We start from the raw sequence: 14,375 nt of genomic DNA on the forward strand, positions 1-14,375 counted from the left end.
AGGCTTTATTACCCATAAAAATAAATACACCGCTTAATTTCAAACGTACACACACTCAGCGACGCGCCCACACACTCAGGTACACACACACACACAAACGCAGGCGATGCACACTCACCGATGTGTGCACACACACTCACGTACACACACACACACACAAGCGCAGACACACACTTTGTTTAAGGAGATTAGTGAGAGGTTGTGCCAGGTCATTATTGTTCATTATTTGACCACCTGGTCGTGTCCCCGGTCCTGCGGGAGGAAATGTTCAAGGTGACTCTGGCATCAGAGCACCCCGCCTCTCCTGTCACGCGCAGAACACACTCTGCCAGGGAGTCCAGAGGGCACAGGGCAGAACACACTCTGCCAGGGAGTCCAGGGGGCACAGGGCAGAACACACTCTGCCAGGGAGTCCAGAGGGCACAGGGCAGAACCAGCTGTGCCCAGCGTACCCCGCAATCCCCCCCCCTGCCCTAGCATTAGCTCATTAGCTAACTCTGCCGCATTTATATTGACGTAGAAACTGAAAATGTTGATTAATGTGCACTGTCCCTGATAAAAAAATTAATAATAAATAATAATAATGAAGAGTGAAAGAGAGGAGGGGAGAGGGAGCAGATCACAGGCAAACCTTTACAGGAAATGGTGGCAGTCTGTGGGGTACTGAACGTTACACACAAACACACAATCCAGGCTGTTCCATCAATGACTGTCCTGTGAGTGCACACACACACACACACACACACACACACACGGAGAAACATATGAAGTAATCTCATCATTCAATCATTCGCTTCCAAATTTATGAGTATGAGGTTAATACAGTATCATGTTGAGACCAGTTGAGACATCATTACTGTCAATTAGTACATTGACTGATTGAAACAGGCCCTTTAGGAGTCATACAGTTAACATGAACACGTCTGACTCCCTGTAACTGCATATTCTGTACACAGTATTGAGTTGGCTGGATATGGTGTACATGCATGATGCAGTCAGCTGCAGAAAAGAGCGTGCCCTTCCCATTCCGTCTCTCCATCTCTCCACACTGTCTCTGTTCCCTCCTTTCATCCTTTCTCTCCAATTTCCCCCATAATTATTTAAAATTTAAAATTTTAAAATTATTTAAAATTAACTGTGGAAGGAGCTGCTGAGCCTGAACTGCTTCCATAAAATATGCTGCTGTATGAACGGACTGTACGTAAAATAATGTAAATGGACGTAAATTTACGTAAATTAGCTGCATTTGTTCCTTTGGATAAGAGCATCCTCTCAATGGTAAAATGCATAGTTCCAAGACTGCCGTCACATCAGTTCCTTTGCTAAAACAGTAATAGATGTCAGTATATGGAAAAATAATCACTTCATTTTTTATTTCTTTAATTACTTTAAATTATTCTCTCCCTCTCCACCTCAGCTGATGTGTGGTGAGTGCTCAGGGAAATTGGCTGCCGTGCATCGCCCAGGTGGGTGCTGCACATCGGTGGCGGTTGAGACGAGTTCCCCCCTCATCACTGTAAAGCGCTTTGAGTGTGAGAAAAGCACTATCTAAATGTAGCTATCTATCTGTCTCTATTGATTCTCATACGGCGTGACGAATATTTGGCAGAGCTTATATTTAACAATGTCGCTCGTCGTTGCATTGATCGTGCACTGTGTCCATCTCGCACTTGTGTTTCAGTACATCCAGTATTTATGTCTTCTTCTTCTTTGAATAAGGGTTGCGTGAGTCATCTCTCTGTTCTCTCCGCATCCCATTCACACCTCCCTCTGTCACACCACCTCCCAGCCCTCGCCTTCATTCCCAGCATCCCTCACTCTGCCTCTCCCTGTGACACTAAACACGGTTAAACTCCTCAGTAACTCCATGGCAGCCACACACAAATAGGACGAAGTAACTAAAGACAGGCCATTCGGTGAAAGACAAGGGACACGTCGATTTTAGAGCTTAATCTTGAAGCACTTAATCTTCAATCTTAATCTTATAGTCGTATCTTTTAAATCGCTGTATGTGCATCGCACAGTAATCACTACAGTACTGTGCATTTCCCCCCCCCAAAAAAAAATTGTAACAGTGAAATATAATGAAGTAACACATTAAATAACAGACCACCTTTCTGATAAATCTTGACTGAGGCTGTCTGGGATTACCTGGAGAGCCAGAAGCAAGGCGAGGCAGCCAAAGTCTGCAGGAGAACTGTGGCAAGTTCAGAACCTACCAGCTGATTTTTTTTATAAAACTGCAGGAGAGTGTATCTGATAGTGTTCCTAAGAGAACTCATTCAGCTTTAAAGGTGAAGAGTGGTCACAACTAATATTGTTTTTATTATTTTTAACTGTTCACTGCTCTTTATAGTCATATTTTTGCTATTTAAAACCATTGATTTAATTCTTTTTGAAAACATCTTTGCTTTACAGAATTTTTACACATGCCAAAGACCTTTGCACAGCACTGTATATGACTGAACCAATAGATAAATAAGTCTAATGAATTATTTGCATTCACCAGGTACTTGTTGGTTCAAATTGAAATCAGGAGGGTTGAGTTAATAATGGCAGTTATTTCACTATGAAACCACAGATCATCCCACACACTCGGCATTGAAAAAATTTACACCAAGAGCTCTGTGAAATAAAAGAACAGCAACAACAACAGACCCAGTTTAATAAAATGAAACAAACACTTTCCTTTCTCACTGATGATGAAGCTGTAAACTTATCCACAGAATCCAATAACAATAAGTGCTTAGCTTATTCTCCTTTAGTTTTAGTCCTTCTCCTTCATAGCCCTGCAATCTCTCTCGCTCGCTCTCTCACTCTCTCTCTCTCTCTCTCTCTCTCGCTCTCTGCATTCACAGTGCACGGTGCTCTTATGAACCACTCCATCAGCTCAATCTCTCTCTCTCCCCCCCTCTCACAAACAGACTTCTCTCTTTCTCTACCCACATCCCTTCGACTGCCCCTGTCTCAACAGAGCTTGTCCACACAATCTGTTTCAAGTAATTGACATATCTGAAAGGAGATGAGAACAAGCCTGCCTTTTTGCGACTAGACTATGGCTACCTCCACCAGTACAGTTCCATTAATCCAAAAACATTAATCCCTGTAACCGTCACGTCAACCTGGGTCAAAAAGAAACATGTGCCTCAACACAGGCCACCGTGTCCACACATCAGTTCCAAAAACAAGGGACAAACACAAGATCTCTAATATGGCCGTGCAGACAACAGTGTTTTAATCCGCTCTGTTTACACACATTCTGCAATTAACATCACCGGGACAAGGAAATATTCACAGCAGCATGCAGGTGTTCCCGTTATATTTTGCTGAAAGTTTACTTTCATTCAGAGTGATCACAAAGATATCCGTCGATGGCGACATGAAAAGTGAACCTGCTACATTAACTAATTAATATGTTCTAAATTATTCCTCAGGCATAAATCGCATCGTTGGTCAACTTAGATTGACGGGATTTCTTTCCAACTGGTTTTGTTATTTGAAAGTGGTGGGCGTTACCGGAAGACAGTTGCTGAAGTCGCTTGCTGATGGCTGATAACGGTCGAGTCGTGGTTGCTATGGCCGAAGCATCTCCATGTCAACAATAGAGGGGACAAACTTCTGTTGCCACACTGTAAAGGGGTATGTTTCAAAATTAATTAACACCAAATACCCGTATGCTGTTTCAGGATCAAGCTGGTTGGCTGGCTAATTTGCTAAATTAAATTTGGAATGAATTATAAATAACTTCGTAGCTAAGGTTATATTAGCTAGCTCTAGGGGAGTCGCCATTAGCTTGCTTAGCTAATGTTATACCTAGTAGCTAGCTACATATTATCATTGTTGCCTACTGCAGATAGAAGTAATACGAACTATAGCTACCTAGTCTAGCTAATTAACGTTAGGTAGCTAGCTAGCTAGCTACTAAAGGTATTGTTTGATAGCTATTTGATCATAGCTATCTAGCAATTGTTACCTTGTTGCTGACATGTTTGTCACCAAGCTAGCTAGCTAACTATTTTCTGTTGTTGCGTTATATCAACCAATGTTAGCTAGCTATTTCGGCAGCTAATTAGCCAATTTGCTAGCGAGCCGGCAGTTTGGGTACGGTGTGGCATCTGTTAGGCTAAATAACTTACTCCTGGCAGCTAGCAGTAGCTACCGTTTTAGGGATACGTTCACAGAAACGACTACTCAACGTGCCATTTGTTAAATGGAGGCTAACATACTAGTGTGTTAGCTAGTGAATATGTAATAACTCTCCATATAACTTCCGAGATAACGAACCAGCTATCGGAAGCTCTGTAAGGTCACAAGTGACAACATTAACGTTAGCTAGTTGGCTGACTGCTGCTAAATCAGGCTAAGCATCTAATGACGTAATCCAACCAAGGAAATGTATGGTGACTAATTTTTTAATGTTTAAAAAATACAACATCACGAGTTTTGAGTTTCATTGAAATGAGACCACTTAGCCATATTTAACAAGCCATGGTATCCCGGACGTTTTACAGAAGTGAAATAGGTGACCTAACAGTTAGTCCCAAACGTAATTGCACTCCTGATCACCTCCTTTCTCTGTAACCCAGATAATCCGTAAGAGATGGCTGATCACTGTAGACACTGTCGTAAAACACCTGCATCTGGATAGATAGATGCCACATTCTCCGTTATGTGCTGATTCTTATCCAGGTTGCATTATAATAGCTAGCTGTCTTCCCCTCTGTATAGCATGAGAAGGTGATGGCTGAAACCGCTGACAGCAAGAAAGAAGAGCCGGATTATAAAAGGCTTCACAGTTTCCCTCTGATCCGGGTAAGAGACATTTTGGGGCCGAGGAAACCAGCACTGTAGTATAATGGTTAGGGAACTAGGCTTGTAAAGGCTCTGTATTTTACTCCTAGCTCGGATGCCACTGTTGTGCCCCTGAGCTAGGCACTTATCACAAGTTGCTTCAGTAAAACTGCACTGGATCTGTAGATTTTTTCATAAATATTTTTGTTCATAAATATCTTATTGTTTGCTTGGGTTCTGCAATTGTATTTGTTTTCTTTTTTTCATGGGCATGCCCCTGGGTCCCTGAGGCACTTTAGTGCATTAAAGACAACAATGCTACAGTTCAGCAGTAAATCACTGTGAGAATTGCCGTTTGCTGTGTTGCCTTGCTGTTTTGGTGAAGCACAAGTGTCTGCAGTGTGACTGAGTGCTGAGTGGGTTGAGTTGTATGGCTCTGTGGGTGCCGAGTGGGTTGAGTGCTATGGCTGCTTGTGCTGAGTGAGTAGAGTTATGTGCCTCTGTGGGTGCTGAGTGGGTTGAGTAGTGTGCCTCTGTGGGTGCTGAGTGGGTTGAGTGTGTGGCTGTGGGTGCTGAGTGGGTTCAGTGTGTGGCTGTGGGTTGAGTGTGTGGCTGTGGGTGCTGAGTGGGTTGAGTGTGTGGCTGTGGGTGCTGAGTGGGTTGAGTGTGTGGCTGTGGGTTGAGTGGGTTGAGTGTGTGGGTTAAGCGCTGTTCTGTGTGTTTTCCTGCAGCACACAGACATGCCCGAGGAGATGAGAGTGGAGGCCATGGAGCTGTGCGTAACAGCCTGCGAAAAGTTCACCACCAACAATGAGGTCAGCAGTGTGTGTGTGTGTGTGTGTGGGTGGGTGTGTGCGCGTGCGCGTGTTTGCCCTTAGTACACTGCCCTGTTCATCACAGTGCACGGTGCTCTTACTAACCACTCCATAAGCTCAATCTTTCTCTCTCTCTCTCTCTCTCTCTCTCTCTCTCTCTCTCTTTCTCTCTCAGAGTGCAGCGAAGATGATAAAAGAGTCCATGGATAAGAAGTTCGGGAGCTCGTGGCACGTGGTGATCGGGGAGGGCTTTGGCTTTGAGATCACGCACGAGGTGAAGAACCTCCTCTACATGTTCTTCGGAGGCAGCCTGGCGGTCTGTGTGTGGAAGTGCTCTTAACACAGGGCCACGCTCACCCTCACCCTGTCACTCTACCCTCACCCTGTAACTCTACTGCGTGTGTGGGAGTGCTCTTAACACAGAGCCACCTTCACCCTGTCACTCTACCTTCACCCTGTCACTCTACTGCGTGTGTGGGAGTGCTCTTAACACAGGGCCACGCTCACCTTCACCCTGTCACTCTACCCTCACCCTGTCACTCTACTGCGTGTGTGGGAGTGCTCTTAACACAGGGCCACCCTCACCCTGTCACTCTACCCTCACCCTGTCACTCTACTGTGTGTGTGGGAGTGCTCTTAACACAGGGCCACTCCCGCGAGTCATTCACCCTGTCACACTACTGTCACTCTACCTTTACTCTGTGTGTGTGCGTGCGTGCGTGCGTGTGTTTGTGTGTGTGTGTGTGTGTGTGTGTGTGTGTGTGTGTGTGTGTGTGTGTGTGTGCGTGCGTGCGCGTGCGCGCGCGCGCGCGCGTGTGTGTAGATTTGGCAGGACCTGTTCATCTCTCTGGGCATCTGGGCCATCTGTTACAGAATGTTCCTCTTTCTCTCTCTATTTATTATTCTTTTTTTAATAAATTGCCTCACTATTCATCTGCTGATCTCATCCTCGAGACATCATCCTGTTCTCACAATCTGTCCTGTCTGGGGGTTTTCCTTTCCCATACATTTAGAAAAAAAAGAATTTTAACTATTAAATGTTGTAAATATTTTAATGCAATTTTAAAGAATATGACTGACTTTTTAAAAACCAATTGTCTACAAAAGTATTATTGTTATTGTTATTATTATTATAGATCATGTACATCCTAAAAGGGCTCAATCATTGATATCTTTAAGGAAGTTCCACTAACGGAACGGAGCTGTTCCGGAACCTCGCCGGGCCTGGCCAATCAGGCTTTCTGGGTTACGGGAACTATGCTATGACATCACAAACATAGTGGGAGTTAGAGTGTAAAGGCTGATTTTTTGCTTCGGTGTCCAAGTGTCTTGTAACATGTCCGCAGACAAAATAATGATGCAAATTCGACACATTTGACGTCATCCTGACACTTGCACGTCAACGACAGATGTTCTGTACCTGCAGATTTTTGGCAACTTTTTGTTGTTTTTTGTTTACATAGCTAGCTAGCAAAATGGACTGCCATGAGGAGCAGCTTGTTGCTATAGTAATAAAACTGTCTCTGAAGTATAAATGCAAAACATTATTCTGTCAGCAGACACTTGGTCGCAAGACACTTTGTTGCCAAAGCATAAATTATCTTTTAAAAGACAGCAGTTTGCAAATCACAGACCGTTTGTAATCGATGCAAAAAGTCCACGATTCTTATTGTGGAAAATTCCAGAAAGAGCTTGTGCTATCCAGAAGAGTAAGAGAAACCACTTGACTTCATAAATGGATTACTTTAGTCTTACACGTTGTGTTCATAAGGAGTAAACAGATGGATTTTGGCTTTTGGCACCGTTCATGACCTACAATCAAAATACTTACTGTTTGATTCCATAAAAAAAAAACCCTGAGCGAGTAGCTGCCCTTCGGATGTGTTGTGTATGAATCCTTGTGGCTGTGGTGCACTGTTTTGACCAACAGCAGGGCAGCATTAACTGTGGTTTGTATATGTAAAGTTAATGTTGTCATCGATGCCTGTATCCATCTCACCCCAACATTGCTAAAGAGTTGTACTCGTACGCAGTGACTTGTAAACATCCGCGATTTGCCGTAGCCTGATTGGTAGTACGATGCCACCATTTTACAGAATATGGGAACATTCATTTATTTATTTCTTTGGAAAGCTCACGCTCCCTCTCATGGCAAGCGATGGGTAGGTTACGAGGTCGTGGTTTCACGGTTTGGTCTCGTCCGGCTAAAATGTGAGGCAGAGCCGTACTCAGGACTGCAGGACCGTTCCCAGCACTGAATGGGGACGAAGAGGAGACCCATTTTGTGGCGCCATTTTGTTCTCGGTCACTGAACGGGTAGCGTAGCCATCAATAATACAGGGTTATCTCTCCACATCACCTCCGCTTTAAACGCTATCCTTTCCACCTGTTGTCCTCTCTGAACACACGTTCCACCAGTAAACCAGCTCAGTTGTTAACGTTCCAGTATTGTAACAGTGCCATTACTCTGGCAATTGGGCAAGATTGCCCTCGGTTTCCTGTTGGTGTCGTAGCAAGGAAAGACTGTCACTGTGTTGCGTTAATTTTATTATATTGACATTGGGGCCTTTCAGTGTCGGCTCAAATGAAGTGCCCCGCAGCATCTTTTCAATTTCTTAAATTCTTTGTGGGGTGGTTGGCAATGATGAGGAATAGAAATACAGAAAATTTTAGCTACAGAGGCTCCTTTGTTTTGGCATTAGAGCCTTCCAAAGTTTCAGGGGAAAACACAACTTTTTAGTGGCCATAGTTCTACAAGCAGACGGACAAATCAATTTATATTTGGTATCTTGGGAGTACCTAGTGTGTAGAATTCAAATCTACTGTCAAAAAACATTAATCTATTTTCTCATTAAAGGTTTAGGGCCCTAAAGGTGATATTTTCTTCAACAGAAGCCTTTTTCGCGGGGGTCATATCTCAGAAAGTGGTGTACAGTTTTGATATCCCTTTTCGGGGGCGTAAAAATATGCGTATATTAACTTAATTGCATTTTTCATGAACTTTACCATTATACCTATTTGAATTTTTATAGGAGACAGGTCTCTCGTAAGACTTCCACAGACCAATAAGAAATTGTATTTCATGCTACTTGGCACTTTTTAAGTGATGGCGCCCTGAATTAGAAGGCTCTAGCACAAAAACGAAACAGTGTATGAAGCTCAAATTTTCTGGATTTCTTTTCCTCATCATTGCCTACCACCACACAAAAATTTAAGAAATTGAAAAGATGCCGCGGTGCTCTTCATTTGAGTTGACACGGAATGGCCCATTGCCATTTTCTGTTGTGTTGCCATGAATGATCTCTGTAATACTGTTTGAACTGAATCGTTGTATAATAAAACCTGAATTTAATTACAGTGCGGACCTGGAGTGATCTTTATCGATGTGCAGAGGATGGTATGTGTTCACGACTGAATTAGTAATTACAGAGCTTGTACTGCGCTAGTCAGGACCTACCTCAGAGCTATCTTACAGAAATGCTGTTGGGAGGGGAGGGTCATCAGTGTAGTTAATCTCAGGCTTTGTCATTACCAGCTGGCCACGTGACAGTTTTTTGTGCAGTTTTCTGGTTTGTAATATCTCAAGACCATAAAATGGGCAATTGTAGCACTACCGTGCTAGTCCTGCACAGGCAGTCAATAAGGATCCGGGAATAGAGAATGGCAGTTGGTGAACTTCTTTTGCGTTTTCGTTTCAGGACATAAGCACAGTGTGTGTGCTTACCTTTTAAAGGTCAGAGTGTGCTGTGGAGGTTATTCACTCTATTGATAATCCAGAGACTGCTGTGACCTCTCCACTACAGTAGGCTACACAACATCTCTAGTACTAAGAGACAATATTTTCTCTGTAGAACCCAAAGAAAATGACAGTAAAAGTTTTCATATTTTTGAAAGTCCCAGAATGTAAATGCATGAATTGAATTGCTCAACAATAACAGAATTTATGAAGGAACTTTGCAGAGGACAACCGGTTTACAGTTGTTGCATTGCCACAACAGTCTTACATTGTCTGAACTGTGGTTACCCAAGTAAAAGTGTACAGTGCAGTCCATAAGAATTTGGGCAATGGTACAATTTCTGTTCTTTTGGCTCTGTACTCCAGCACATTGGATTAGAAATTAAATCATGAATGTGAAGTACAGACTACTGTCACCTTTAATTTTAGGGTATTTACATCCCTATCCGGTGATCTGTGTAGGAATTACATCCAGTTTTATACATAGTCCTCCCATTTCTGATTAGTCAGCTGTTTGTGATTAGTCTGGTGTATTCAATTGCTTCCTTAGTGCGGGTATATGAAAGCTTTCAGTATCTTGTCTACAACTGTTTTGATTGCCTTTGGAGTCTGTTATTAGCATTTTTCAACATGAGAACTAGAGTTGTGTCAATGACAGTGAAGGAAGTCATTATGAGGCTAAGAAGAAGGGGAAAAAAAGCACCAGTGAGCTCAGTGGATGACCTCTACAGTTGATGTCTGAAGAATTTATGCCATAATGAAAAAAAAACAAAAAAAACATGTCTGACAGATCAGAAACACTCTTCAGGGGGCAGGCGTGGATGTGTCAGTGACTACTCATGGCAGAATACTTAAAACTGATATGCAGAGGCTATACTGCAAGATGCAAACCACTTGTTTGCTGCAAAAACAAAAAAAAGCCAGGTTACAGTTTGCTAAGTAGTGCCTAAAAGAGCCTGCTGAGTTCTGGAAAAAGGTATTGTGGATAGATGAGAAGATTGACCTCAGAGTTATGGCAAGTGCAAATTGTGTAGGCTAAAAGGAACTGCCCAAGAACCAAAGCACCCCCCCCTCATCTGTGAAACATGGTGGTGGGGGTGTTATAGTTTGGGCTTGTATGGCTGCCACAGGTGCTGGCTCACACTTGTCTTCATTGATAATGTAACTGCTGATAACAGCAGCAGAATTAATTCTGAAATGTACAGAAGCATCTCATCTGCTCAAGTTCAATGAAATGTCTCCAAACCATAACCATAGTAACCACAGACAGAAGAACTCAATGGTGAATGTTATTTCTGTGTGTGTGTGTGTGTGTGTGTGTGTGTGTGTGTGTGTAGGGGGGATAAATACGGGACCACAGACAGAGTAACTTGATGGTAAATGTTATTTGTGCATGTGTGTGTGTTTGTGTGTGTGTGTATGTGTGGTGGTGTGTGTGATTGTGTGTGTGAGTGAGTGTGGTGGTGTGTGTGTGTGTGTATGTGTGTGTGTGTGTGAGAGCGAGTGTGCGTATGTGTGTGTGTGAGCGTGTGTGTGAGAGCGAGTGTGTGTTTGTGTGTGTGTGGTGTGTGTGTGTGTGTGTGTGTGGTGGTGTGTGTGTGTGCGTGTGTGTGTAATTAATGGCTGTAATCCCTGTCCAGGACCTTCGCGGAGCTTATGACCTGTCTCACACACCGCGCGTATCCAGCCTCTGAGCGCTCGATCATCGACCCGTTCAGGACAGCAGGCTCTATATCAGTGTGATCTACAGATCCCTGCTCGCCGCTCTCCTCTGGTGCATAATTAAGCCGGCTCAGGGCTTCAGGTAATTAATATGGCTGCAGGGGAACGCAGGCATCCGGCAGGGGAGAACGCACGGGAGCGGAGGACAGGGAGCCTCGCTCTTATCCTGAAGCCGGGAAAAACCCAGCGCAACGCTGTAGGTTTTGAATTCATTCCCGACTTGTACACCACGCTCACCACTGCGGCGTCATCAACTGCCAACTGCCAAGTCCTTACGATCTCTGTCCGTACCTCAACGAGTGGGAATAGTGCTAATAGTTGACTAGTTTCACATCGGTTCTACATCTACCAAAGGAGTGCATTAAACAGTCTCAATGCACTCCTTTGGTAGATATAGAACCGATGTGAAACTAGCCAGTCAACTATTAGCACTATTCCCATTCGTTGACAGAGCAGTGTTCCCATTGGGTATATTACCTTTTAGGGTTTTACCCAATGGGACCTCAGTTGCGGTACTTTTCATGAAATGAATGTTTTAAATGCGCCATGGATGAATTGATATGGTTGCTAAGGAAACCACTTATTTGGCCTCCAAGGCAAATAGCAGCGTGCTTCCACACAGAGCTCTGGGCTTTGATTCCGGAGGATCTCTCTCTGTCTAGTTTCTCTCTTTCATGCCCTCTGTTTTTCTTTCTCTTTTGCTCTCTATCTTTCTCTGTTTCTCCATCTCTCAATGTCTCTGTAAAAAAATTCTCACACACTGTCTGGCTTTCTCTCTGCTTCTCCCTCTCATGCCAGTTGGTGACAGATTGGTTCTCAGAGAGAGAAAGAGAGAGGAGGATTAACTTTGACTTCCCTTGCAAGCTGTTAGGAGAGTCAGCAGGGGAGAGAGGGACAGAATGAGTAGAGGAGAGCAAGGGAGAGAGTGAGGGAGAGAGAGGTAGAGAGGGGGTGAGAATCAGTGGGATAGAGATTGTGGGGGAGAGAGGCAGGAAGAGGGGGAGAGGATGAGTAAGGGAGAGGGGACGAGAGTCAGTGGGGGAGGGCGGGGGGAGTCAGTGGGGAGAGGATGAGAGAGGGAGAGAGGGGGTGAGAGGGTGAGGGAGGGAGAGAGAGGGTGAGAGTCAGTGGGGGAAGGAGGGAGGGAGGGAGGGAGAGGGGGTGAGAGTCAGTGGGGGAGAGCGGGAGAGAGTGAGAGAAGGAGAGAGCAGGTGAGGGAGTGATGGAGAGGGTGAGAGTCAGTGAGGGAGAGAGAGAGAAGGATAGAGAGTGAGGGAGGGTGAGAGTCAGTGGGTGGGGGAGAGGGGAGCAGAATGCAGATGATCTGTTGAGAATGTGGTGCTCAGTGAAGGCTGGATTACAGAGGATTATAATATGAAAGTCAGACGTGTGTGTCCGACTGTGTTTGTGCTGTTGCGTGATTTCAAAAGAGCAGGAGAGGAAAGCGTGTTGAGCGAGAGGATGGATGGAGGGAGGGAGGGGGTGAGGGAGGGAGAGGGAGGTAGACAGGCTGGAGAGGACGGCTGTCGGGTTGGGAAGAGGCCAGTCTAAATCACACACACACCTGTCTAATCTCTCTCATACCTGCACACACACACACACACACACACACACACGTGTCTCTGTTTCTCAGTCTAACCTGAGAGTTGTGCCTGCTGGATTCTTATGTGACATTTTCCAAATGTCCAAGCAAATTCATCTTAGTTTAATATCATTTGCTGTGTATTTAATGTGTTTGGGTACATCTCTTTGCCGTGTCCACTCTGCTCTCTTCTGTGTGTTTTCCCTCTCACTCCTCTATCTGATCCCTCTTTTTCCTCTTTCGTTCCCTCTGTCTCTCTCACACTCTCATCCACACCCCCACTCTCTCTATCAGGGCTATAAAATATTCATAGACAGCCAGTGAGTAAGTATTCTGCACTCAGCAGTGTGCCGGTTTAAACACACATGTGCACACGCACACGCACACACACACACACACACACACAGACACACACACACACACACACACACACACACACACACACAGACACGCACGCACGCACACGTACACACATAACCATCGGCTGTTGGTCCGTACTCTGTGTCTCCTCTGTAGCCAGCACTCGTGTGAACCATCAGAACCATAGCTGCCATGTCTCTTTCTAGTCATTTATATTCTGTTCACATGCTCAGTAGTACCACAGCAAGGCTGTTAATCCAGCAATGTGTGTGTGTGTGTGAGTGTGTGTGTGTGGGGGGGGGGGGGGTTATGGTGGTATTGTGTGTGTGTGTGTGTGTAGGGGGTTGGTGGTGGTATTGTGTATGTGTGTGTGTGTGTGTGTGTGTAGGGGGGTTTATGGTGGTATTGTGTGTGTGTGTGTGTGTGTGAGAGAGTAGGGTGTTGGTGGTGGTGGTGTGTGTTGGGGGGTTGGTGGTGGTATTGTGTGTGCATGTGCGTGTGTGTGTGTAGGGGGTTTGTGGTTGTATTGTGTGTGTGTATGTGTGTGTAGGGGGGTTGGTTGTGGTATTGTGTGTGTGTGTGTGTGTGTGTAGGGTGTTGGTGGTGTGTTGGGGGGTTGGTGGTGGTATTGTGTGTGTGTGTGTTGGGGGGTTTGTGGTTGTATTGTGTGTGTGTGTGTGTGTGTGTGTGTACGGGGGTTTGTGGTGGTATTGTGTGTGTGTGAGTGTGAGTAGGGTGTTGGTGGTGGTGGTGTGTGTTGGGGGGTTTGTGGTTGTATTGTGTGTGTGTGTGTGTGTGTGTGTCGGGGGGGTTTGTGGTGGTATTGTGTTTGTGTGTGTGTGTGTAGGGGGGGTTTGTGGTGGTATTGTGTGTAACAGGTGTGCTAACAACATTAGCTATTGCATTTCACTGATATACAAGAAGAAGAATAAAAACGCAGCATCAGCTGAACTGGACACCCCAAACGTGGAGTTAACGCGCCGGGCGTGTAAAAGGACTACGAGAGAAAGAGGGGGAGGGAGGGATCAGGGGAGGACAGAGCAGAGTAGAACAGGGAGGATGAGAGAGAGAGAGAGTGTGACGCGTGTGGAGAATGAGTGGGGCTGAAGAAGGGATGTGGAGGAGGGATGAATGTTTCATCTGGACCATGGTGCCTGTGGGCATGGGCGTGGGTGGTGCGTTGCAATCCGGAGGGACAGACTTGCGCAGCGGAACCAGGGCCAAGGACGCGGAGCGGGGAAAATGGCAGGGGGGCCCTTGGGAGCAGGAGGATGGAAGGAGAAATGGAAGCTAATAAAAAGATGAAAAGGCGTTATTTTTATGATTTACAGTACTGTGCAGTACTCCTAGATTTAGTTTATATGAATTT

The 14,375-nt window shown here is 45.0% G+C and overlaps 1 protein-coding gene across 2 annotated transcripts; it reads left to right on the top strand.

Annotated features, from left to right (window-relative positions):
- Positions 1 to 3,525: 3,525 nt before the first annotated feature.
- dnal4a (dynein, axonemal, light chain 4a) lies at positions 3,526 to 8,963 on the top strand. Of its 2 annotated transcripts, XM_061224499.1 has the most exons (5): positions 3,526 to 3,639; positions 4,729 to 4,812; positions 5,523 to 5,606; positions 5,782 to 5,880; positions 6,786 to 8,963. In XM_061224499.1, the coding sequence occupies exons 2-5, from the start codon at positions 4,741 to 4,743 to the stop codon at positions 6,870 to 6,872; spliced, it is 342 nt and encodes a 113-aa protein (XP_061080483.1). In that variant the 5' UTR covers positions 3,526 to 3,639; positions 4,729 to 4,740; the 3' UTR covers positions 6,873 to 8,963. The 2 variants fall into 2 exon arrangements, with proteins under 2 accessions (XP_061080483.1, XP_061080484.1); XM_061224500.1 differs by having other exon boundaries at positions 5,782 to 8,963.
- Positions 8,964 to 14,375: the final 5,412 nt, after the last annotated feature.

Source organism: Conger conger, chromosome 16 (assembly GCF_963514075.1).
Source record: "Conger conger chromosome 16, fConCon1.1, whole genome shotgun sequence".
Lineage (NCBI taxonomy): Eukaryota > Metazoa > Chordata > Actinopteri > Anguilliformes > Congridae > Conger > Conger conger.

Bases quoted from the DNA above. Each gene is read 5' to 3' on its own strand.
- dnal4a (XM_061224499.1), top strand. From the start codon at position 4,741: ATGGCTGAAACCGCTGACAGCAAGAAAGAAGAGCCGGATTATAAAAGG. The intron at 4,813-5,522 runs GTAAGAGACATT...GTTTTCCTGCAG, and splicing joins ACAGTTTCCCTCTGATCCGG to CACACAGACATGCCCGAGGA. The intron at 5,607-5,781 runs GTCAGCAGTGTG...TTTCTCTCTCAG, and splicing joins AGTTCACCACCAACAATGAG to AGTGCAGCGAAGATGATAAA.